The sequence below is a fragment of the Podarcis liolepis genome, assembly GCF_965112155.1.
Source record: "Podarcis liolepis genome assembly, chromosome: 13".
In the NCBI taxonomy this organism is placed as follows: Eukaryota; Metazoa; Chordata; class Lepidosauria; order Squamata; family Lacertidae; genus Podarcis; species Podarcis liolepis.
The window spans coordinates 6654829-6678736 of record NC_139573.1 but is presented as its reverse complement, the minus strand read 5'-3'; the positions used below and the strand labels follow the sequence as shown (position 1 = coordinate 6678736).

Sequence of the window (23908 nt, the reverse complement as noted above, 5' to 3'; positions counted from 1 at the left end):
TCACCCAGAACATGAAGGGATGCAGCAGGGGGGGCCCACCGAGCCTCCCCACCTGACTCCCTTTAAAGCCCTCTTTTTATTTTTTATTATTTTCTTTTGCCCTTAAATTGCCTCTCCTTGCCATCAGTAAGGCAGGACTTCCTGTATTGCACTCTTGAGCGCCCTGAAAAAGGCGGGACTTCCTCTTTTCCGCCCCTTTATTGCAGGGTCTCTCCTATTGCACTTCTTTCCAAAGGCACACAACTTTTGCCCCCATAGGGGTCAACTCTTATACCCTCTAGAAGGCAAGATCTCCCCTTTCCTCACGGTCAGGCCCTTCATTCTCCAAACCTCCTTCGGGATGGGACACCCTCCTTTTGCTCCTTTTGTCCCAGCGCTGGCCTCGTGCCACCCTTGCCCCGTGCAGGGGTGGCAGAGGGGCACCCCAAGGTGCTACACTCCCACCTGTCATATACACAGCAGGGCACCCTACCGTTTGCCTATCACCATTCTGCTGCAAGGGGAAAAAAGGGCAATTCCTAGTATGGCCTAGCAAATGCCCACTTTTCCATATTGGGACTTCCTGTATATGGGAATCGAGCAGTACCCCCTTCTCCGAAGCTGACAGGAATCTCCCTTTCACCCTCTCGTTAATTTATAGTGTTTTTATTTTTAATTATTCAAACGCTGCGAGAAAAAGGTTTATAAAAGCGTAAATAAAAAGTTCTCCTTTTTTGTTTTTTTGTTTCTTCTTTTGTCTGTTTTTGTTTGAAAAGAAGGTTCTGGTTCCCTCAGGGAAAGGATGTGGCAGAGAGAGAGAGAGAGAGAGAGAGAGAGAGAGAGAGAGAAAGTAAGAATATGAATGTGGAAAAAAGGGGGAGAAAGGATTTTGCAAACTCTGTTTAAAAGGAGCCCCATTCTTGGGATGGGTGTCCATTTTCTCCCGGCGCCATCTGCTGGTAGGAAAAAAAATGTGAGGAGGGAACAAATACGAATTGGATACCCTTTTCTTTAAGCAAACAGATCGCCCCCTTCTTTATACTTGTGTGGAGCATCTCTTGAGGGGGGGTTAATGTTCATGTGTACTGGAATGGTTGGGGGGCAGGGCTTTGTTAAGTATCAACCCCCCCCAAATCTTCCTTAGACGGTGGGGGGAGAGTTCTGAATCGACTCCTTAGGAGACAACGGGGATGCAATTTCATGGCAGGCAGGCAAGACTGGGGTCCCCTACAGTCCGTGGTCCCCAAAAATGTTTTAAAACCCCACAAGGCTCAAAACTCGCCCCCTTGGTCTCAACTCCCCCCATTAAGATAATTGTGAAAAGACCCCCCCACCCAGCCCGAGTTTCAAAGTGTGGGTTAAGAAAGATGGATTATGGAGCTGGGGTGAAAAGACCAGGAAAAAAGAGCAAGAAAAAACAGTGAAATCTCCAGTAGAAAGAGAGCCCTTCGTATGTAAACAATCTAGAAAGGTTGAGGAGGAGGAAGGAGGCAGCAAAGGGGTGGGGGGGTGTAAAGACGAGTGAAAAAAGAGAAAGGGGGGGGTTCCAGGAAGAAAGGCAGAGGATGGAGGAGATCGGAGTCTGTTACCAAACCGTCGTCGTGGGGCGTCGGGGGGGGGGGGGGAACGGGGTCAAAGGCACCCCCTTTGCCCCCACCCATCTCAAGTGAGGAGGAGGGAGAACAGGTAGGCCAGACTCACATCAATCAACAGGACAGCAGCAACGACCAATGGGTGGGCTCCCTGGAAGAGAGAGAGGGGGAAAGGGGAGGAGTCAGGCAGAAAGGCCAGCCCACATCCGCCGCAAACATAAAACGAAATTTCGCACAGATTCGAACATTCGCGCTCAATTCTCTCCCCCCTCTTTTAAAAAAACGTTTACTTGCATATTTCTGAGTACAGTGGTACCTCGGGTTAAGTACTTAATTCGTTCCAGAGGTCCGTTCTTAACCTGAAACTGTTCTTAACCTAAAGCACCACTTTAGCTAATGGGGCCTCCTGCTGCCGCTGCGCCACCAGAGCACAATTTCTGTTCTCATCCTGAAGCAAACTTCTTAACCTAAGGTACTATTTCTGGGTTAGCGGAGTCTGTAACCTGAAGCGTATGTAACCTGAAGCATATGTAACCCGAGGTACCACTGTACAAGTATCACTGGTGCCGATACAAACATTTAGGGGTGCCAAAACGTCTTCAGACTGTGAACATGAAGCCTTCAGATTAATCATTGGGACAAGCTATTTGTTTCTGAGTCCTATTCAAGGCACTTAACGTCGACATTGCAAATGACTAAATGATTTGGGGATCCCAAAACCTGAAGGCCTTTTTCCTCTTGATATCCTCCTGGTGTGGTTTGCAACGAAGAGCGGGGGGGGGGGGGGAATGTAATATAAATAAACCAAACCGAGGATCGCTAAGAAAGGGTCAGGGCTTGCTAGCCAAATAAATTCATAGCACTGTGGCAAAAATTCCCAGGATTCTTGGGTAGGGAAGGTGCAAAGCATATAATTTTCAAATTGAGGGGGGGGTACAGCACTGAGCTGGGTTGCTGCAGAACAGGGATGGGGAACCAGCCTCCCTCCAGCCATTCCTCCCCTGGCCATGTTGACGGGGGCTGATGAGAGCTACCAGTCCACCTGGAGATTAGGTTCCCCCATCCCTCCCTGGTCCTGAATGGGGTAACTGTGCCCCTGAAGGACCAGGTGCGCAGCCTGGGAGTCATTTTGGACTCACAGCTGTCCATGGAGGCGCAGGTCAATTCTGTGTCCAGGGCAGCTGTCTACCAGCTCCATCTGGTACGCAGGCTGAGACCCTATCTGCCCGCAGACTGTCTTGCCAGAGTGGTGCATGCTCTGGTTATCTCCTGCTTGGACTACTGTAATGCGCTCTACGTGGGGCTACCTTTGAAGGTGACCCGGAAACTGCAATTAATCCAGAATGCGGCAGCTAAACTGGTGACTGGGAGTGGCCGCAGAGACCACATAACACCAGTCCTGAGAGATCTGCATTGGCTCCCAGTACGTTTCCGAGCACAATTCAAAGTGTTGGTGCTGACCTTTAAAGCCCTAAATGGCCTCGGTCCAGTATACCTGAAGGAGCATCTCCACCCCCATCGTTCAGCCCGGACACTGAGATCCAGCGCCGAGGGCCTTCTGGCGGTTCCCTCATTGTGAGAAGTGAGGTTACAGGGAACCAGACAGAGGGCCTTCTCGGTAGTGGTGCCCGCCCTGTGGAATGCCCTCCCTTCAGATGTGAAGGAAATAAGCAGCTACCTTCTCTTTAAAAGACATCTGAAAGCAGCCCTGTTTAGGGAAGTTTTTAATATTTAATACTGGATTGTTTTTAACACTCGACTGGAAGCCACCCAGAGTGCCTGGGGAAACTCAGCCAGATGGGCGGGGCATTTATTATTATTGTTGTTATTGTTGTTGTTGTTATTATTATTATTATTATTATTATTATTATTATTATTATTATTATCCCGGGTGAAAAGGATGCAGACATCACCCAACATGTCTCCCTGGGGAAGGCTCAATAGCACAGCTGGCAAATGGAAGCTTTGGCACTGCTTCCTGCCCGTTTTCAGTTCTCCTGAAGCCACGCCTCGTAAGAGCGCTCTGTAAGCAATATCAAAATGGAACCTCCCTGTCCAGGAGTGATATATCTGAGCACCAGATTCCGGGTGGCAGCAGGTTGAGGGAGGGCCCTGCTGAGGAATTTGAATCGGAATATTGAGTCGTGATGAGCCTTGGCCAAAACTCTTCTTCAGCTCAAGTGCTCTGGTTTTTGGACGGACTGTGTAGTGAGCCCTCCTCTCGCGTTCCCCTTCTTGCTGCAGTGAGAGAGGCCGGGGGGGGGGGGTTCATTCGGGAAGGCGATGGGTGGGAGCTGCTCAGGCACCCCCAGCCTCCTTGCTGGGAAGAGGAGGGGCTAGCTATTTCTCCTCCTTTCGGCAGGGTGCCATCCTTTCGTGTGCAATTCCGCTCATAAATGAACAGTGGGGCGAATTACTCGGGAGTCAGCATTCCAGCCAGCCACGTGGGGATGCCTTAAATGGGGGGGGGGGAGGCACAATACACGGGACGGGTGTGGGGTGTCCACACGGCTCTTGACAACCACAAAGGGTGGGCAAATGTCCAAACGGATCCTTCGCCCGGATAACTGGTATCGTTTACTCTTCCTAAGCTCTTTGGGAAAGGGAGAGCGGCCCCTGGGGGGCGGCTGGACGCAGCTCTGCCCTCTTTGCTGTTCCCGACCAGGACCTCTGGATTATTTATGACCCGCAGTCCTGCTTGCCAGCAAAGTCCCAGTGCCCCCCACTGCGGCTCTCCAGCGATGGGCAGGGCCAAGCGTTGCTGCAGTAGGGAAGGAGGGACCAGAGAGGGATGCTGCTGAGTGCGGGATGCTGGTTGCTATGAGACGGGAGGAAGAATGCCGGCCAATCCCCATTGGAGGCCTGGCAACTAGGCTCCCCCCACCGCTCCGGCCCCTCCCATTTCTTCCTGCCAGTATCATCACTCCTAGGTCCAGGGGAAGGGGGGAAAAGGAACTCAGAACAAAACGTGGAGCTCAGGAAATAGAGAAAATGGAGGGAGGCAGGAAGAGAAAACAACGGAAGGGGACAGCGGTGGAAGCCAGACACTCTGTTCTCGAGGGCAGTGGGGCTTAGGAAGCAAAGGAATATGACAGTTTCAGGAAATGGGTTGAGAGGATGGAGGGTAAAAGGTTCTGATGAGGACCCAAAGGAAGGGGACTAGCTAGGATCTAATTGCTTCCAGTCTTTTGCAGCAAAAAATGGTGTCCTGTGGCACCTTAAAGACCTAACAATTGAACTGTTGCTTCCTCGGAGGAAGTAGGTCGGACCTATGGGGTCAGAATGGGGCAAGGACTCCCGGGTCTTATTCCTAGCTCCATGCAAGAGGGGCACAGTTACAGAGTCTGAATGTGGGGTGGGGTGCTGGGAAAAGAGGTTTGGGGGGGTTTCGATCCCCTGCTTTATAAAAGGGGAATATTTGGGGGTGGGAGCATCTGTGTATGCAGAAAAAGTGCTTTTTTCTTTCCGCAGATTGCAGCTCGACGCTGCGATTCCCACCATACTCTTGTGTTCAAAACACCAGGGCAAATCTCCAAGCCTCTGCAGGGCTTCTGTAGCCCCTCTGGGGAGACCCTACCTTAAAGAGATACTGAGAGACAGCACAGCGAAGCTCTACTGCCCCAGTTTTCGGTTTCGCTGCTACTCAGCCCAGGGATTTTAAGCTGCATGACACCTGAGAATCCCAGGTGGCTGCGGGTGCAAACTGGGTTATGGGAGCTGGGTGCCGAGTCGTCCTCTGGGTTCCTGGTGCCCCAGACCAGAGGGGGCAGCAGAAGGTGGGGCTGAGCGAGGCAGAGGTGGAGGAGAAATGTGATGTGAAGCAGGACATCCACCCCACCTATCCCCAAATTTCATAACTTCATTAGAAGCAGTGAATAGGCAGGAACCAAGTGCAAATACAGGGTTAACTGGCTCGCTATGTAGGGCCAAAGGGGAGGAGAAGCCTGTGGTGGGCGGGGCCCAGAGGCAAAAGTGGGCGGAGCTACGAATGCAAAGGTGAGCCTTGCACAGGTCCCTAGTTTCCACACTCCCACCTTGGGCTATCAACATATCATCCAAAACCAGTCCATATTGTGATATCAGTTTCATAATTTTTGACCTGGCAACATATTGCAAATCATGGTGTGTGTGCTATGCAAAAATCACAATGCAGGGAAAACTGTAAAACCAGCCAATATCTCTACAGAGCTCCTTTCTTATATCAGATGTTGTGATATATCGGTGTATCACAATATTTAGCTGGTGATATATCGTGATGTTGAGAACCAGGTATCACCCAGCCCGTGGCCTCCAGCCAAGAGGTATTGCCACAGACCAAAACACTTAAAAGAGGTTGCTAAGTAGGCCTGGTGAGAGGGGCGGCTTGGGAGACTCTCAAGGGCCATGTTGGAAAGCTTCGAGGGCCACATAAGGGCCACAGGCCTCAGGTTCCTCACCCTCGTTCTAGGGATTCAGAAAATCTTCCATGGCCATTACTCTATTCAAATCTGAGAAATAGTGACCCATATATATATAAGCATTTTCCACATCACTGGTGAGAAAATGAAGGGCTGAAATGGACGGTTAGCACACAGCTTATTTTGTGCCACAAAAACATAGTCCTGGCCCCTTTTAACAGAGGTTTTGTGCCTTTTAAGATCTGCGTGAGATGTAGACGTTCCACTGGCTCAGTTTTCCCTCAGCGTTCGAGGGACAGCTTCACGTGCTCATGGCCTGCCTACTAATCATCTGTCAAAACACACGCAGTGGTGGAAACCCTTTTTTGGAAATCGCAACAATGCCTGTGTGTTTGCAGTTATGACAGCACAGAAGCAACATGTTCTGCGATATCCAAACATGCCTCTCCAGGGGGCTCACTAGGCCTCACTCTCCCGAGGGCAAAAGTCCCAGCTTCCCTCCGTCAGGTTCTCCTATAAAGACAAACATGGATCCTTTCCCTGCTGTGGAAGCTGCCTCACACCATCCAACACAATTTTGCTGTCTCTGGCAGCAAATCTCCAGGGCAGAAAAATGCTATTTCCCACCTCCTACTCCTTTAGAACAGAGGTGGGTGAGCAGGGAACCTGAGGCCTGGAGAAGAAATGTGGCCCCTGGGCCCCTCTTTCTGGCCCTTAGGATTCTCCCAAGCCACACCCCCTCACTGGCCCTATTTCACACCATCTCTTGAGTCTTTCTGTCCGTGGCAATGCCTCTTGGCATTCATAGCCCCGTCCCACTTTTGTCCCTGGCCCCGCCCACCAACAGTTTCTCCGCCCCCTTGGCCACAACACTTAATCGGCCCCATCACCCTCCCTGAGGGTTTTTGCCTGCCTGGAATGTGCCCTTGAGCTCTGATAGCGCCTCGGGATGGATACAGAGGTTTGTATGTGTAAAAACGGGACGCGGTTGGCGCTGTGGGTTAAACCACAGAGCCTAGGACTTGCCGATCAGAAGGTCAGCGGTTCGAAACCCCGCGACGGGGTGAGCTCCCGTTGCTCAGCCCCTGCTCCTGCCAACCTAGCAGTCCGAAAGCATGAAGTGCAAGTAGATAAATAGGTACCGCTCCGGCGGGAAGGTAAATGGCGTTTCTGTGCACTGCTCTGGTTCGCCAGAAGCGGCTTAGTCATGCTGGCCACATGACCCGGAAGCTGTATGCCAGCTCCCTCGGCCAATAAAGCGAGATAAGCGCCGCAACCCCAGAGTCGGCCACGACTGGACCTAATGGTCAGGGGTCCCTTTACCTTTACCTATGTGTAAAAACACAGCTGTTGCCCCGCCCACTTTTGCCCCAGTCCCCGCCCACCACTGGCATGTGGCCCCTGCAAGATTCCCCTCCCTGGCCGTGTGGCCCTGGGAGCGAAAAAATCTCCCCACCCAAGTTTTAACAAACCCGGGACATTTCTGTCAGCGGAGGAAACGCTCTGCTGATAAGCAGCCGCCTCTTCTGCGACTGGGGAGCTGGGCGTCTCGTGGCCCCTGAGGATAGAGGGGGCCACATTCCAAGGCACCTCCGTCCTGTTTCACACCTTATGCAGCCTAGTGGGGCTACGGCAGCAGGAAAGTCATACGACCTGTGCTCTTACCTGCCTCTCCCTTCTCCGCACAGCTCCAGGGGGCTCCTCTCTCTCTGCCACGAAGGACCCCGTACCCCCAAGCAGTTCCTCGCTCTCCTGCTCTGGGGCCCCCGGACCTCCTGCTGGCGTTGGCTCCACCTGGGTCTCTGCAGGATAAGGCCTGGAAGCTGCTGCTCCTTCCTCCTCCTCTTCTTCCTCCTCCTCTTCCTCCCGGAGACTGCCGGAACTGCCGCTGGCGGGGCTGCCCAGCTGGGGGCGCCGTGGGGGCGCCCCTTCGTAATCTTCCTCCTCCGCCTCATAGCTGCTGAGCTGCTCCTGTTCCCCCTCCCACAGCCCCTCGGGGACGAACCCCGGTGTCCGGGAAGGGAAGCTTCCCCGGCAGCCCCACTCGTCCTCAGGGTCGGAGGCCTCCGGGGGGAGGTGCTGGCGGGGGCCTCCGTTCTCCAGGGGGGGCCAAGTCCGCCGAGGGTCCCCCCGCCAGGGCTGCAGAGGCGTCGGAGGGTAGCTGGGGGGCAAGCTCGGGTCCGGGGTGACGTCGGAGGGGGTGATGCCGTTCTCGTAGACCCGGGGGCTGTCGTACTCCTGGAAGTCCGTGTCGGTGCCTTCCGAATCTAGCCGGCCGCGGGGCTCTGGGGAAGGAGAGGAGCCTAGTGGTTAGAGCAGAAGGAGCCAGGGGGTCAGAGCCCTTGGTTCAAAGGCACAGGAAGTGGGACATTGCGAGGTACAGTAACCAGGGTGGCCAGGAGCTGGGGCAGGTGGTGGAAGGGCTCACACTCAGGATTCTGTCTCCAGGTGGAAGAGACCAAGAAGGGCAGAGCTGGCCGGTGGTATTTGATTCCTACTAAGTTAGCTAAAAGGAACGCGGGTGGCACTGTGGGTTAAAGCACAGAGCCTAGGACTTGTTGATCAGAAGGTTGGTGGTTCGAATCCCCGCGATGGGGTGAGCTCCCGTTGCTCGGTCCCTGCTCCTGCCAACCTAGCAGTTCGAAAGCACGTCAAAGTTCAAGTAGATAAATAGGTACCACTCCGGCGGAAAGGTAAATGGCATTTCCGTGCGCTGCTCTGGTTCGCCAGAAGTGGCTTAGTCATGCTGGCCACATGACCCGGAAGCTGTACGCCAGCTTCCTCGGCCAATAAAGCGAGATGAGCGCCGCAACCCCAGTCGGCCACGACTGGACCTAATGGTGAGGGGTCCCTTTACCTTTACCTTTAAGTTAACTAAAATGTATACAACAAGTTCAAATAGCTGCAGGAAGTGTAAAGAGAAAGAGGGTACCTTTTATCATATGTGGTGGCCGTGTAAGATAACAAAATCATTTTGGGAAATGATATATAACAAATTGAAGAAAATGCTTAAAATAACTTCTTGTTTTAAAAAAATCAGCAGCCTTTTAATTAGGAATTATAGGTACCAAGATCCCAAAAGAACAGAAAAGATTATTTATGTATATGACAACAGCTGCACGACTATTATTAGTCCAAAGATGGAAAGTAGTAACAATTCCGACTAAGGAAGAATTGCAAGGTGGACTATGCAGAGATGGCAAAATTAACTGGGAGACTCAGGAATCAAGAAGATAAGGACTTTAAAAAAGAATGGGGAAAACTAATAATTTACCTGAGAACACTGTAAGCAAATTAAAACGTTAGCTGGACTTTAAGAATCACTTGTAAAGCAACGAGGTTTATGTATAACATAGTTATGAGAAGTATGGAGAATATATTGATATCTAGACTGGTAAAAAAATTGTTATAATGGACCCATGTAAGGGGAGGGCAGTCACGAGATTCAGAGAATCTCATGGATTGATTGTATAAAGAATTTTGTTATTATTTTGCAATTAAAAAAGATTTCAAAAAAGAAGAAGAAGGGCAGAGCTGGCAACACAAGAAGTGGCCTTTCCCTGAGCCAGGCGATTGGGTTCATCTGCATCTCTCCAGTCTTTCATGCCGGAGTTCTTCCCAACCCTATTCGAGGATTAAACCTGCCACCTTTTGCATGCACTCCTGAGCTGCAGAGCTCCCCTTCCCCTGAACTCAGATCCAGGCATCTCGACTCCCAATGGGGTAAGTGACTATGGTTAGAAATTTTATCTGTCACCTTTATTTCCTCCATGTCATTGACTGGCTGGGTGCAGAGGAGGGGGGGGCACAAGTTGGGGAGCCCCCAAGGAAAGAAGGCTCAGAAGCATGGGGTTGGCGGTGGAGCACACAGAAGCTGAAAAGGAAACAGGGCTTTGTGAGTGGGGAGAGGCTGGGGCAGACAGCAGTCCAGACTCAGAGGCAGGAGAGGAGGGGGGCAGGAGACAGAGATGAGCCAGGCTGCTGAAGAAACCAGGGAGTCTCCCCCTCCTGCTGCAAACAGCTTCCCTCTCCCTGGTCTCCCAGGACACACAGAGAAGTGAAAAGAGCAGAGGAAAGACTGGTTGCGCTCAGACACAGTCTCCGATTGCTTGGGAAAACCACCCCAGAAAGGAGTGGACTTTGGGAGCTGTGGGAACGCAGGGGGACTTTCAGTCCTCGCCTCCCTGGGGCAAGACCTACAGGGAAGAGTTGATGGGATCGCTAGGCCTGTGCTGTTTTGGTTTCTTTGAATAAAGACACTGGTGGGTTTTTTAAATTGCCGGCCTTCACCTGACTCTGGCTCCTGCCATTCCAAGGAGCTTGAGGCAGGACACATCGGAGACACACACAGAGAGAAAGAAATAGAACACCATCAGCACACTTGGAACTTTGCTGAGTCCCTCAAGCAAAATAGAAAGATCTCTGCCTTCAAAGAGCTTACAGTAGCATTAGGGATAGAAACCAGGATTACTGAGCGGGTTGTGCGTCTCTCAGGAGGGAGCAAGGGAGGAGTCTAGGGAAAAAAGCTGATTTATGGTAGAAACCACACACAAAATCCTAACGTTGCATCAAAATCCCAACCTCTCTGCTGTGTCAGACAAAGATCAGTCCATGGACTCCAGAAAATAAGATAAGAAATACCCAAGTAATGCAGGGGTCCCACACGTACACCCCAATTCCTCTTGAAATGGAAAAATAAAAAGCACTTCTTACAGAAAAAATGGACGTGGGTGGCACTGTGGGTTAAACCACAGAGCCTAGGACTTGCCGATCAGAAGGTCGGCGGTTCGAATCCCTGCAACGGGGTGAGCTCCCGTTGCTCGGTCCCTGCTCCTGCCAACCTAGCAGTTCGAAAGCACATCAAAGTGCAAGTAGATAAATAGGTACCGCTCCGGCGGGAAGGTAAACGGCATTTCCGTGCGCTGCTCTGGTTCGTCAGAAGCGGCTTAGTCCTGCTGGCCACATGACCCGGAAGCTGTACGCCGCCTCCCTCGGCCAATAAAGCGAGATGAGCGCCGCAACCCCAGAGTCAGCCACGACTGGATCTAATGGTTAGGGGCCCCTTTACCTTTACAGAAAAAAATGTTCCCAAGGAAACAAATGGAAGTAAGGATGGATGAATCTACCAATTTTTGTTTCTCTGAGTTTCTCATTTCCCCAATATTAAGAACTGAAGAAGAGCCTGCTGGATGAGGCCAGCATCCTGTTCTCACAGCATCTGACCAGATGCTTGCTGGAAGCCTGCAAGCCTGACGTGGTGGCAGCCACATTCTCCCCCTCTTGTGATTCTCAGCAGCTGATATTCAGAGACGGAACGCCTATGACCGCAAAGCTAGAGCATAGCTTTTGATAGCCTTTGTCCTCCACGAAGTCATCTCATGTCCAGTTCTCCATTTTTCCACAGCAGCCGGCAAATCCATTCTTTGTGAAAATTCCTCAGCGTTTCAACGCAGATTCCAATTTTGTACACAAACATGCAAAGCAATTTCCCCCCAATAATCTGATCTGATCTAATCTGATCTCATGCATCTCCATCCACACTTTGGGTGGATTTTCTGCCCACATTTCTTGGCCGGGAAACTGCATTGCAAAATTCAGAGATGTGCAGATTTCAAAAGAGAGGCCGTGTTAGGTACGTTTTGCTTTTTACATGCAAACCTAGTCAAATTTCACCACCCCATATCCACCTGGAAGAGAGACAATCAGACATAGTGTAACCCCCAAAGCGTTCCTCCCGGAAAATTTGCCAGAGAGGCATTTATTTCCAGGGTAAACCCCCACTCCCCCCCCAAAAAACCACCCCAAACATCTCTCACCTGGCTCGGCTAAGATGGGCTGCAGTTCTTGAGCCAAAATTTTGGCCAGGCGGGCGGCTTCCAGGGCCTTCTCGGCTGCACCCAGAGCGGCGGCAGCCTTCAGACGAGCGTCAGCGGCTCTGCAAAGAAAAGAGGGCTTCAGAGAACTGCATGGTTGAGGTGGAGATGTGAGCATTTTTCTCACGACACCCTCAAGGCCAGCCCAAAACATATATTGGCTGCCTCAAGCAGAGCAGCAACTGCTGATCTCCCCCCTTCCAAAACAATAAATAAATAAAATTCAAGGTGTATTGTACACAAGGCCAACCAAGTTACTTTGTCACCTGGGACAGAAAACCAAACGCTTCCCCTTTCCTGGTGGTCAGGAAACAAAATACAACTTTTAAAAATGTCGAAATATATAAAATATATATAAAAGAAATAGTGTGCTATCTATTTGAATCTAGAACTTTTTAAAAATGACAGCCAAATCAGCTGCCTGAGGATTTCTGCCTTACACGGTCTAAGGCAAGAACTTGTGACCCTCTAGATCAGGGGTCAGCAAACTTTTCCAGCAAGGGGCCGGTCCACTATCTCTCAGACCTTGTGGGGGGCCGGACTATATTTTGGAGGGGAAAAAATGAACGAATTCCTATGCCCCACAAATAACCCAGAGATGCGTTTTAAATAAAAGGACACATTCTACTCATGTAAAAACACGCTGATTCCCGGACCATCCGCGGGCCGGATTCAGAAAGCGATCTGGCCGGATCCGGCCCCCGGGCCTTAGTTTGCCTACCCATGCTCAAGATGCTTTGTGGAACTCCTATCATCCCCAGCCATTACCCACACTAACTGGGGCTGATGGGAATCGTAGTCCAGCAAAAATGTCTGGAGTGCCCCAGGATCCCCGCACCCCAACCAGTCAAATGTTATGTCCAGCAATGGCAGACTTGGGCCTTTCAAATTTCAGTGGCACCCTGTGCAAGGCCAAAATCTGGCACACACACCCTGGTCTCGCCTTCTGCTCTGCACAACTCACTATGTCATAGTTGTGGCATGCTAGGCTCAGCGCCCAGTTCAGTGGCAATGACCGATCTCACTCCCTTTCCCACTTTTGTTTTACAGTGGTACCTCAGGTTAAGTACTTAATTCGTTCCGGAGGTCCGTTCTTAAGCTGAAACTGTTCTTAACCTGGAGCACCACTTTAGCTAATGGGGCCTCCTGCTGCCGCCGGAGCACGATTTCTGTTCTCATCCTGAAGCACTATTTATGGGTTAGCGGAGTCTGTAACCTGAAGCGTATGTAACCTGAGGTACCACTGTACTTACTTGCTTTGGGGTCCAGAAAAAGGGGGTGCGGCATTGTGATAATAAATAAATAAAAATGGACAACTAAATAGCAAAGCTTTTCAAGAACGCCTCTGCCTAATCTAACTCGGACCTCTTCCCGTTCTCTTGTAGGGCAAGAGGTTGATGGGAGTTGTAGTCCAAAAAAAAACCTGGAGGGCATTGCCACTTTAGAAGACCTTCAGATGAGTACATGGGGACAGGAAACCGAGACAGCAGGCTCAATCCCCAACCCACCAACTCATGAATTCATGTATGTGAAAATGCCTTTACGGTAGCAGCAAAACAGTCTGAGAAGCAACTTCTCCTACCTGAAACCTTCCAGAGGGCGGGAGGCTGGCAAAGGCATTGTCATTTATGCTGCCTGCCTTGGGGTTTTCTATTGAAAGGTATTGCAGAATTTGTAAATAGTATTTTATTTGTTATATATGCTATCTATCTGCCAAGGCTTTGAGACTCTTCTCCACATAGTCATCATCAGAGGTTTAATGGGGAGGTGTGAGGATGGCCTTTTAGCACCAAAATTTTGGGACGCAGTCTCTGGCAAGAGCCACCATGCTGCCTGTTTAGGCAGGCTCTGAAATATTATTTGTTTAAGACCAGCTATTAAGGTTCAATAACATGTTACTGATAGAGAACGTGTCAATTTCAACCTACAGTTTTAGTTCTGGTGCCTTCCATGGTGTCTGCCTTGTTTGTTTGTATTGATATTATAAGCAGCTTTGGACATAGGACTCCATGGGAAAGGGGGATATAAAGTGAATTAATAATAACTGCATGTGTCTAATAGCTATTAGAAACCACTGACCTAGTTTGCACAAAATGCTAAGCGGTGGTTTGTTAAACTATGGTTAACCAAAGAATGGTCTATTTGCCTGAACCACGCTTTGGTTACTGCCAACAAACCACAGTGCGAAGCCATAGATTGTTGTTGGCTTGCGAAGATTGGTTTATTTTAACTGGGCCCTGGTATCATGTGTAAATCCTGCCATAACTATGGTTTGCTTCACCATCCCAGAAGCTCGCTGAGCTATAAATGCCTGAGACAAGAGAGGCTGGAAAAGAAAATAAACTTTGGAGAAATAAGTCATGGTTTGCTTGTTTGTTCACCTGTGGGACAACTCGTGGTTAATTCATGGTTACTTAAATGAACTGTGGCTTAAACAAACCACGGTTTTGTGTCATGTGTAAACCAGGTCACTGTAGCGCCTGGCAAACTAATTCTGAAAATCTTTTGAACACCTCAAGCTATTTTATTGACTTTTAGAGAATGCATCTGTTAGGAAACCTGCTGCTTCTTAAAATATTTCCCAGAAAACAGAATTTATCTTTGGGCTCCTTCAAACACGATGAATGTTCTGCCATTCCTGTTTGGGGAAAGGATACACACAAATGCTGGCACTTTCATAGAATCATAGAGTTGGAAGAGACCACAAGGGCCATCGAGTCCAACCCCCTGCCAAGCAGGAAACTTTATTTCAGGATCTACTGCCCCAAAGAGACACAGCTGCCTCCTCCTTCCAAAGGATGATCGAGACCATCCTTTTCCAGTGGGATTTCTTTTTCTTTTTGACACAATACTGTGGTTTCTATTTTGTTCCTCTCCCCTGGTCTTTGTTCCATCTGCCAGCTGCCTAACTTTATCGTTGACATCGCCGCTCTCTTTTCTAATCTGCTGGTTTTCCTACAGATTTTTAATTTTTCTTGTATGCCGCTATGGGAGACCTTGGATGGAAAGCAGCAAAACAAACTCCTCTGGGAATCGGATCCTAGCAAAATGTGTCAAGCGTGAAACGGCCTCAACTCCTAGAAAACCGAGTCCCAGTTTCTTTTGTGACACAGCTCCTCTTTCACAGGAAGTCCGGGAGCTAAAGCATCGCTTTGCTTCATTTTTTTTAATAGTAAGCCTTATAAAGGAAGCCCCCCTCCTTTTTGCCCCCATGCTGTCTGTCTTTGAGCGAGGGGCATTGTACCACCATTTAAAATTTCCAGAAGTTGATAAGGATGAGAAACATCTAGGAGGGGGCAGGTACCCCTCAATCCCTTGCTGTACCCCAAAAGAAACACACACACACCACGTTCAACACATCTAAGCAGTGGTGCCTCAGAGGTAAATTCTGTCGGCGTCAGCGAGACTTGGCTCCTCGTGAGCGTCTTTAGAGTCAGCATTTAAGCATGGTGTTTTAATAGCTGCACGTCCCCAGTACGTTTCAAAAACCGTTTTCACAAAGCTAACCAAAAAAATATATATGAGTGAATTTTGCCAAGACTGCTTCGTTCAACAGCCAGTGCCTCTCCCACCCTCAGCCTGCTCTGCTCCTTGCAGAACGCACCAGTCTGCGTGCCCACCCTCACAACACCTTGTTTCTGATCACCCACGCAGCAACCTGCGAGCCACCTACACTTACAGTCTGCTTCTGCACAACGTAACAGCCCAACACCCCCACCCTCACCCTCCTCCACGTACCCTGTATCTCGTCCTACGGCTTTTACGCCTCCAAGCCAACTTCCCCCACCCTTTCCCCTCTGGGAACGTACCCTATGGTCTCCCCCTACCACCACGGGCAAGTGGAGATCACACCTGCCCAACTCATTCCCACCCCTCCTCCCACCCCTCTCCATCCCAGCCCAGCCTTGGTCCATGCCCAGCAGATGCTGCTGCTTGCTGTTGCCATAGCAGCCATTAGCCAATCACCTTGCCATTGGCCAGTTGCCTAGGAGACCAGGCAGCCTACACCAGGCTGCTAGGCCTTGGCGGAGCCTCTACCTCCCTGTTCTCCGCCCTGATAAGGCACACATTTTTTCCTCCCTTCTCTCTCTCTCTCTCTCTCTCAGGAATCTGCCTCACACCACGTCAGATCACTGGTCCGTCTAGCTCAGAATTGTCCACAATGACTGACAGCAATGGATCCCCAGGGTTTTCAGACCTGGAGTCTTCTCACAACATTACCAGGGTTTTGAAAGTGGGGACCATCTGTTTGCAAGAGAGATGCTCTGCCACCGAGCTATATGGCCCTTCTTTCTCTCCATAGTTGTCAAATTTTCCCTTTTCTTTCTATTCGGAATACAGTGGTACCTCGGGTTACATACGCTTCAGGTTACAGATTCCGCTAACCCAGAAATAGTGCTTCAGGTTAAGAACTTTGCTTCAGGATGAGAATAGAAATTGTGCTCCGGCGGCACGGCAGCAGCAGGAGGCCCCATTAACTAAAGTGGTGCTTCAGGTTAAGAACAGTTTCAGGTTAAGTACGGACCTCCGGAATGAATTAAGTACTTAACCCAAGGTACCACTGTAAGGGAATTTCCCTTAAAAAAGGGAAACGTTGACAGCTATGTTTCTCTCCCCACCCATACACATCACACACACTTTTCTGAAGCTTTGTGTGCGTGTGAAAAGCAGGAATTCAACAGATTTGCAAGTTAAAGGAGGGAGAGGAAGGAAGAATAGATGTTAAAGTGGAGGAACTGAGCCATGAGGAAAGCGTGTCAGATGAGCAGGGCAGCCTAAGAACATCTAAAAGACACATGGAGTCAAATGGGGGAAAATATATATATATATTGTGAAAGGGTGGGGGGAAATAAAAAAGAGGAGGAAATAAAAGTGAGTGGCGGCAGCCCTGGGCAAGCATCAAGAGCCATCAAAATGTCTTTGCTTTAAAGGCCAGAGATGGTCCTGATGCTCAGTCCATAGCCCCTCAAGAGTTGATATTCCTTTCACCTTCCAAGTGCCAGCTTAAGAAAAGTAAACTACTACTACACACAGGCTTTACGGTCTTCTCCCACCTATGGTTAATTACTTTTATAGCTTATTTTCCGCCCGGGAGGCATGCTTGGAGGAGTTTATAAAGGTATCCGTCCACGTCTGGGACAGGGATCCGGTTAAGGGAAGCTCTGCCAGTCCTGCTTTTAAAATGGCTGCCTCTGTGGTGAGGGAGGGGGAAAGATGGTTATCTTGAGCACCAGGAGTCAAGCACAGCCAGCTAGCAGCACTCCCAACTTCAGCTGGGCGACAGGGTTATAATCCTGCACTCCCAAACTGGAGGGAAGGGTGCAAAGTTAGGCAGGCAGAAGGACTCAGGCTATTTACGTAAGTCCAGATCTACAGGACAGAAAAAAGGCTTAGGCCCACACTTCTGAAGAAGAGCCCAGGAATCATCAGATAGATACACTTTTTTGGGGGGGGGGGAGGAAAACAGCCATCCCCAGGTGGTGAATTTTAGAATCCAAAATAAATTTGTGTTTTTTTTCGAAGGCGGAGATTTAATCTGCCCCCTAATCCCAAGCAAATATTAAATTTAGTGTGGGTCCCTCAGACCTATCGCAAAAATGTCAATGCGCCAGCGCGGTCGTAAACAAGCACCCTGTTTTCCCAATAATGCCCTACAGATCAATTCACCTTTCTCCAAAGTTACTGTTGCCCCAAGTTCAGTTCCAACACTAGCCAACAAAACATTCTTAAAAATTGCATGCATCTCCATAATGGGCTCAAATAAGCCCTTTTCTAACTTCGTGGGAAACTCGTTCCACCCTCTTATCTTTCCCAACTTTTTTTATAATCCTCCCCCCCCCCACCCCACAAAAACCCCTCAAGTGATCCATCTCCCATTGTAAAAACATACAAACATAAGAAGAGCTCTGCTGAATCAGGCCAATGGCCAAGCTAGCCCGGCACCCTGTCCTCAAAGTGACTGACACCTGTGGAAAATCCACAGGCAGGATTCGTACTCAAGACCACTCTCTACACCTGCAGTTGACAACAACTAGTATTCAGAAGTAATCCAAAAATCTACTGCTTATTGTTGATATCATTTTGCATATTATAACATTAATTTTTCTTTCAAAATTTACCTTATTTCTTCACTGTAGAGGCAGAGAATAGCTACAGTGGTGCCCCGCAAGACGAATGCCTCGCAAGACGGAAAACTCGCTAGACGAAAGAGTTTTCCGTTTTGGAGGTGCTTCGCAAAACGAATCTCCTATGGGCTTGCTTCGCAAGACGAAAATGTCTTGAGAGTTCCTGCGGGTTTTTTTCTCCTCCCCCCCCCTTTTTATAAGCCACTAAGCCGCTTATCAGCTGATCCGATAAGCCGATAAAAGCCGCTAATAGCGCTAATCTGCTAATCCGTCAATGGGCTTGCTTCGCAAGACGAAAAAACCGCTAGACGAAGAGAATCACAGAACAGATTCTTTTCGTCTTGCGAGGCACCACTGCATTGCGACGAGGAGCCCCCTGAATTTGTCTCATCCTCTTTTAGAGCCAATCTAGGCTGTCAGCTATCACTGCTTCCTGCAGCAGCGAGTTCCACAGTTCTCTCTCAAGACCAACACGGTTTGAAAGAGTTCGCTGGCGTGACCTCGGCTACCTCAGCGCCACATCCCCATAAAACTACACAGGAGGAGCCTCCCGGCACCTGCGCACCCACAAGCAACTTTTTTGCCCTCACCTGGCGATGGCCACTTCCTGCTTCTGCCGGGCCATACTGACCGCCCTCCTGGCCACTTCCACAGCCCGGTCCACCTTCTCCTTGACCTTGCTGCGGCGAAGCGGGATGAGGTTCTTCACCTTCCCACTCACTAGGCGGTTGAGCTTGTACTTGCCCTCTTCCTTGGAGCCGTCGGGGTAGGTCGTGCGGCCATAGCCGTGCCTGCGGTTGCCCAGCCACTCGCCCTCGTACCGCAGCCCGTTGGAGCGGCGGCTGACCCCATAGCCGCTGCGGCGGTCCACGCGCCACTCTCCGGCGTAGACCTCGGTGGAAGAGCCCTCGATGGTCAGCGTCGACGGCAGCTCCGGGGGCTCCGTCTCAGCGTAGCTGAGCGTGGTGGCCTCGCTCCCGGCCGAGCTGACCCCGGCCTCGCTCTTGAGGGACCCTCGCTTGCTCCCCAAGGAGGCCTTCGACTCGGCCCTGCGCACCCGCAGCCCGCTCAGGAGCAGGGAACGCCGGAAGAAGCCCCCCGATTTCTTCTTGGCGCCCTTGGGGAAGTCCGGATCGCCGGGGAAGGCCAAGACAAAGCCGCCCCTGGACCCCGAGGCCGGGCTGTCCCCGGGGAGCGGCGGAGGGGGCAGAGGAGGGGGCGGCAGGGGTGGAGCAGGGGCATTGGGGTCGGTCTCGCTGTGGAGCGACTCCAGAGAGGTGCGGCGCGGCGAGCGCACCAGGGCGGCTTGGCGGTAAGGGACGCTCTGGCGAACGCCGTAGCCGTGCCGCTTGCCAGACTGCCACTGGCCCTGGTAGGTCCCTGTGGAGAAAGAGAGAGGTTAGCCAGGTGAACAGGTTGGGGAATGCAGGAGACGCGTGAAGCAAGGAGTGAGGGAAAGGAAGAGAAAGTTGACCCAGTGGAAAGGAGGGGAATGATCCCCCAAACCTGCCAGTGTCTCCTAGGAGTACAGGACATGGGTCAGAGGTCCACACTATTTTTGTGGCAGGTGGAGAAGGGCTAAGGAATAAGGATGCAAAATAATGGTGGGCCTTATAGGAAACGTCCGCCTAGAAAGGACTGAGAAAACAAAGAAACAAGATGGAGAAGTGGGAGCGAGTTGATTTCGGTTTTGGGGGAGCCCATCCGTTTAGCATATTTCATCCTCAGGGGTGAAATGGCGGGTTTGGCTGAAGCGAGGAGTGGCATTTCCCAGGCTACTCATGAAACTGCATGGCCAAGCAGGGATTTGAACCCTTGACTCCTGGGTTCACAGTCTATCCCCAACACCTCTGTGATGGATGGACAGAGGGAGAAGCAAAGAGAACAGCTGGGTGATGAAGAACTATTGGTGTCCGTGTGGCAAGAGCGACAGAGCGATTTAGGGAACCGGAGAAGGAAGAGTTGGTCAAGCAATGAAGGAAGAGGAGAAATGGCGAAAAACAGTGTTTTGGTGGGTGGGGGAAGTGGGGAATGGGCCTACTGCCAACTTGACACTAGGACAAATGATGGGGGGCGGCGTGGAAAGGACTCCACCCTGCCTCAGGGCTTTTTATCGGCCTTCTCACCTCCGTCAGCGTACGTCTCCATGCCGTAGCCATCCTGCAGGCCCTCGCGCCACATGCCTTCATAGATGACTCCCGAGTGGCTCTCCCAGACGCCGGAGCGCCCCTTCAGCCCATGACTCCACTCCCCTTTGTAGCTCCACTTGCTCTTGCGCTCCACGCCCAGCCCACTCCGCTTCCCTTGGCTCCAGTGGCCTTGGTAGGTGTTCCCGCTGGGCCAGGTGTAGACGCCCAGGGATTCGAAGCCGCGGCTCCAGCGCCCGCTGTACTCCCCCTGGGCCCCGGGGCCTGTGCAGACGCCGTAGCCGTGCGCCCGGCCCTCCTCCCAGTCTCCCACATAGCAGCCGCCATCGTCAAACTCGAACCTGCCTCCGTTGGACATTCATGTAACGTATCTCCCCGGCCTGTCGGGCTCCAGTTACCCACGAGTCCCTGCGCGCATCTCCTCCGCTCCCCCTCCGGGGCGCCTCTACATGGCGCTGCCCCACACAGAGAGACCTCAGCCCTTCACGCCTCCTTCCTCGCAGCCAGGCATTGGGGAAGCCCTTCCTGCTTCTCTTCTGAGCTACGCCTTCAGGGCTACAGCCAGAGCGTGGGCAAGGCCTGGCTTTTTTTGGTTGCAGACATGTAAAGGAGCCACCGGCAGGCGGAGGCTTCCTGACCAGAGATTCACGAGGCTTCTCCGTTAGCTGGGACAGAGGAGAGCAGCTGGCTGCAGGAAAAGGCCAAGGTTTTAGTGGTTATGAGGCATGCAGTAGAGCAACACCTGTATTAAAAGTTAGCACTCCTCGTGCTACAGGCGTCCCCAAAGCCTTTGGTTTACCTGCAGGCGAACCCGGGGGTCGTCTTTAATTACAGAAGCATGGAGGTCTCGCTGTTTCTGCCGGTAGAGATGCAAGAACACGACAGCCGTTCCACAGCTTTCTGACTCCAAGCACACCAGCACTCCAAGAGATCTCCAGCTGTAGGCATACAAAAAGCCACACCTACCAAAACCCAGCGTTCTTCGGCTAGTGGTCCGTTGTGCTTTGGGAGCGAAAGACCCGAGCTGGTGTTGACTGTACAGAGCTATGGGGTCTTCAAGTTGTTCTTGGGCTGCAGTCATAGAAGGAGGGCTCTGAAACCAAGAGGATTTCTTTGGCTAGCACCAAACATTCCAGAGTTCCTAGAGGTCCCTTGTCTTCGGGGACAGTTTTCCTAGAGGTCTTCGGCAACAGGAGATAAGCACTCAAATCGGCTGTTTCCCGGCCTTCCACAGCTGGTGTCACAGTTTGGACAAGAGAGCTTAAAAGGGCCCTCTTGCCATTACAGGCAAGGGAGGGCCGCGAGGCCTTCGGTTTACAGGCATATACGGTGGTTAGGAATTGCGGAGTTATCGCGGTCGATGGAACTCCTTGGAATCTTATAATAGAGAGTAGACAGTCTGGGAGCTGACAGGCGGCTTTGACATTGTGTTCCCCAGGACCTGGTGGACGAGAAGAGGCAGTGGTACTGGCGTCGGTCAGCGAGCCTTCTGGAGGGCTCGGCTGGTTCTTGGCGGTGGTTATCAGGCCACGTGTGAATGGAGAAGCTGGGGTTCTCGGGTGACAGGCTGCAACAGGCGATGCTGCAGGCCTCCCTGCTTAGTGCCCAGCTGGGCGCATCGGGGGCTGTTCAGAGAAAATCGAGGCGCTCACAGGAACCGGGGAGCCTCTTCCCAGGGCGGAGGAGAGGCAGCGGGGCTGCCGAAGGAGACCACATGGTACAGCGGGTAGGGAACAACCTGCACCAAGAGACACATGGTTTTAGGCAAACATAACTGAAGTTGTCAGGGAGGGAGAGGCAGGCAGGCAGGCAGCCTTAGAGAGATGCCTTTTAGCATGTAAAGGTTTGTACAATGAATTAACTTTGGTGCTCTGTATTGGGATCAATCTCATAAGCATCACACACACACACACACACGTACGTACGTTCCTTTGCACCGCCGTGTGCATGCACACCCCGGCCACATACCGTAGGGTCATTTTTGTAAACAAGAACCAGAAAGCCCGTTCCGTTAGGAGCAGAACGTATTCGCGGCAGAAGCCAAGTTGACATCACTCTAGCAGAAAAGCGGAAAATCGCAGACACAGAAGGTACACACAGGTGATCAAATAGATCTCAGGGAAAAAAGCAGGGCACTCAAAACCTGTAAGTAGGAGAGGCAGAAGGGACCACTACTGCACGCTAAGTCAGCGTTATGTGCGCATGCACACACCTCACATATACAGAAATGTGGACACGCAAAACATTGTTTTAGCACAGGGGGGTAGAAGGGGAGCGGTTGTTGTATACACACCCCAGCATTCCTTATTAGCTGGCTGCTCATAGACATGTGCATAATAATTTAGTAGCCTGCAGATATGGAGACACAGGAACACACACTGTCTACTCTTCTGATGGACACAAACAGCATACAAAAGAGACCCACAAAAAGATGCAGGGGAAAAAAGCAGATTCCCATCTATGCACAACATGCACAAACCAAGCCTTGGCTACGAAATGCCAAAGAAAACAGCCCTGCCAAATGGAAAGAAATCTCTAGGAGAAACGGCACATTTGGGAATACAACATCGAGCGCCCAGGAACGGAAAGAACAGGTCTCAAATTTATTTCACGACTACGGCATGCAGAAAAAGAAATTGGGAACAACAGCTTGCAGATGCACAGGCTAGATTACCTAGATATATACACAAGAGAGTGGGGGAACACTGCAGGGCCACTTCCCAGACTTACCATGAGTTTATTCTGGAGCCAGCGGAGGAAAATAGGCACACGCTTCTAGAAAAGCGAGATAAGATAACAGACACACCCAAGCCTTGAGCGGGCGCATAGACAGGGAAGGAATCTCAGCTGGGAATACTGCCTGGCCGTGTCGGAGAGGTAATGCAGCCCAGCGTAGCAGGAAGGCAGAGAAGACGGTTTGTGTAGAAAAATAGCCACTGGAAACATGAGCCGCAGAGATAAAAGAGAGAAAAAGAAGCGGCAGCAAGGAGCAGCAGTGCTGAAATGTGTCAGCATAAAGGCTGGTGGAAGGAGTTGGGGGGGGGGAGAGAAATGAAAAGCCCAGCCAGAGGCAAAAAAAAAAAAAAAGAGGTAGACTCCAAATGGAGAGATCAGGTGGGAATAGTATGAAATATAGAGGATGGGGGGTGGGAAGGAGGGAGAGGAAGGCAGGCGAGCGGAGAGCAAGTGGAAATCCAGGAAAGGAGAGGCTGAAAATGTCAGCTGGAACGGAACATGAGAAGGAAGGAAGAAGGAACCAGGATAATGGAGATGGCAGGAGGCAGAGAGGACCTCAGGTGCCAGAGAAATGTCAGATGATGAACAAATGCAAGGCAAGGGAGCTGGCGGTGGGTGAACCCTCACCCAGACATTGGGGGGGGGGGAGGGAAGGGCAGCCTGTGGACCATATAACCCCCCTCCCCCAAAATGGAGGAATAGTAGTAGTATATATATTTATATATCTGGTGGGGTGAAGGAGGGGGAAGCCACAGAAGGCAATGTTAAAAGGAGCACATGTGAAATTCTCCCCCCCCCCCCGCCAAGAAGGGAGATGAACTGTCAGATGGGAAATGATCGGCGGCGGGGGTGGTAAGAGGAAGAAATGGCGAGGGGGGTGGGTAGGGAAAGGATCCAGATGGTGAGGGGGAAGTCTCCCAAGAAAACGTGGGCGTAAGTCTCCACCCTCCCCCCGAAAAAAAGGGGATGGAGGGATGTGGGGGTGGCAGTGCAGAGGGGTGTCCTGTGTTGTTAAAAGGGGGAGTCCTCGCACCAAGAAATCGTTTCCACTGCCTGCCC

At 51.2% G+C, this 23908-nt stretch overlaps 1 protein-coding gene across 1 annotated transcript; it reads right to left on the bottom strand.

The window, feature by feature from the left end:
* Positions 1-629: 629 nt before the first annotated feature.
* JPH4 (junctophilin 4) lies at positions 630-23876 on the bottom strand. The gene is made up of 6 exons (XM_083472638.1): positions 22844-23876; positions 20093-21851; positions 18557-19346; positions 11785-11903; positions 7634-8253; positions 630-1722 (listed from the first exon to the last, which is right to left on the bottom strand). The coding sequence occupies exons 2-6, from the start codon at positions 20469-20471 to the stop codon at positions 1642-1644; spliced, it is 1989 nt and encodes a 662-aa protein (XP_083328764.1). The 5' UTR covers positions 20472-21851; positions 22844-23876; the 3' UTR covers positions 630-1641.
* Between the last annotated feature and the right edge of the window lie 32 nt (positions 23877-23908).

Bases quoted from the DNA above. Each gene is read 5' to 3' on its own strand.
- JPH4 (XM_083472638.1), bottom strand. From the start codon at position 20,471: ATGTCCAACGGAGGCAGGTTCGAGTTTGACGATGGCGGCTGCTATGTG. The intron at 8,254-11,784 runs GTGAGAGATGTT...CTCCTTCCCCAG, and splicing joins GCCCATCTTAGCCGAGCCAG to AGCCCCGCGGCCGGCTAGAT. The intron at 1,723-7,633 runs GTAAGAGCACAG...TCTCTCTTCCAG, and splicing joins TGCGGAGAAGGGAGAGGCAG to GGAGCCCACCCATTGGTCGT.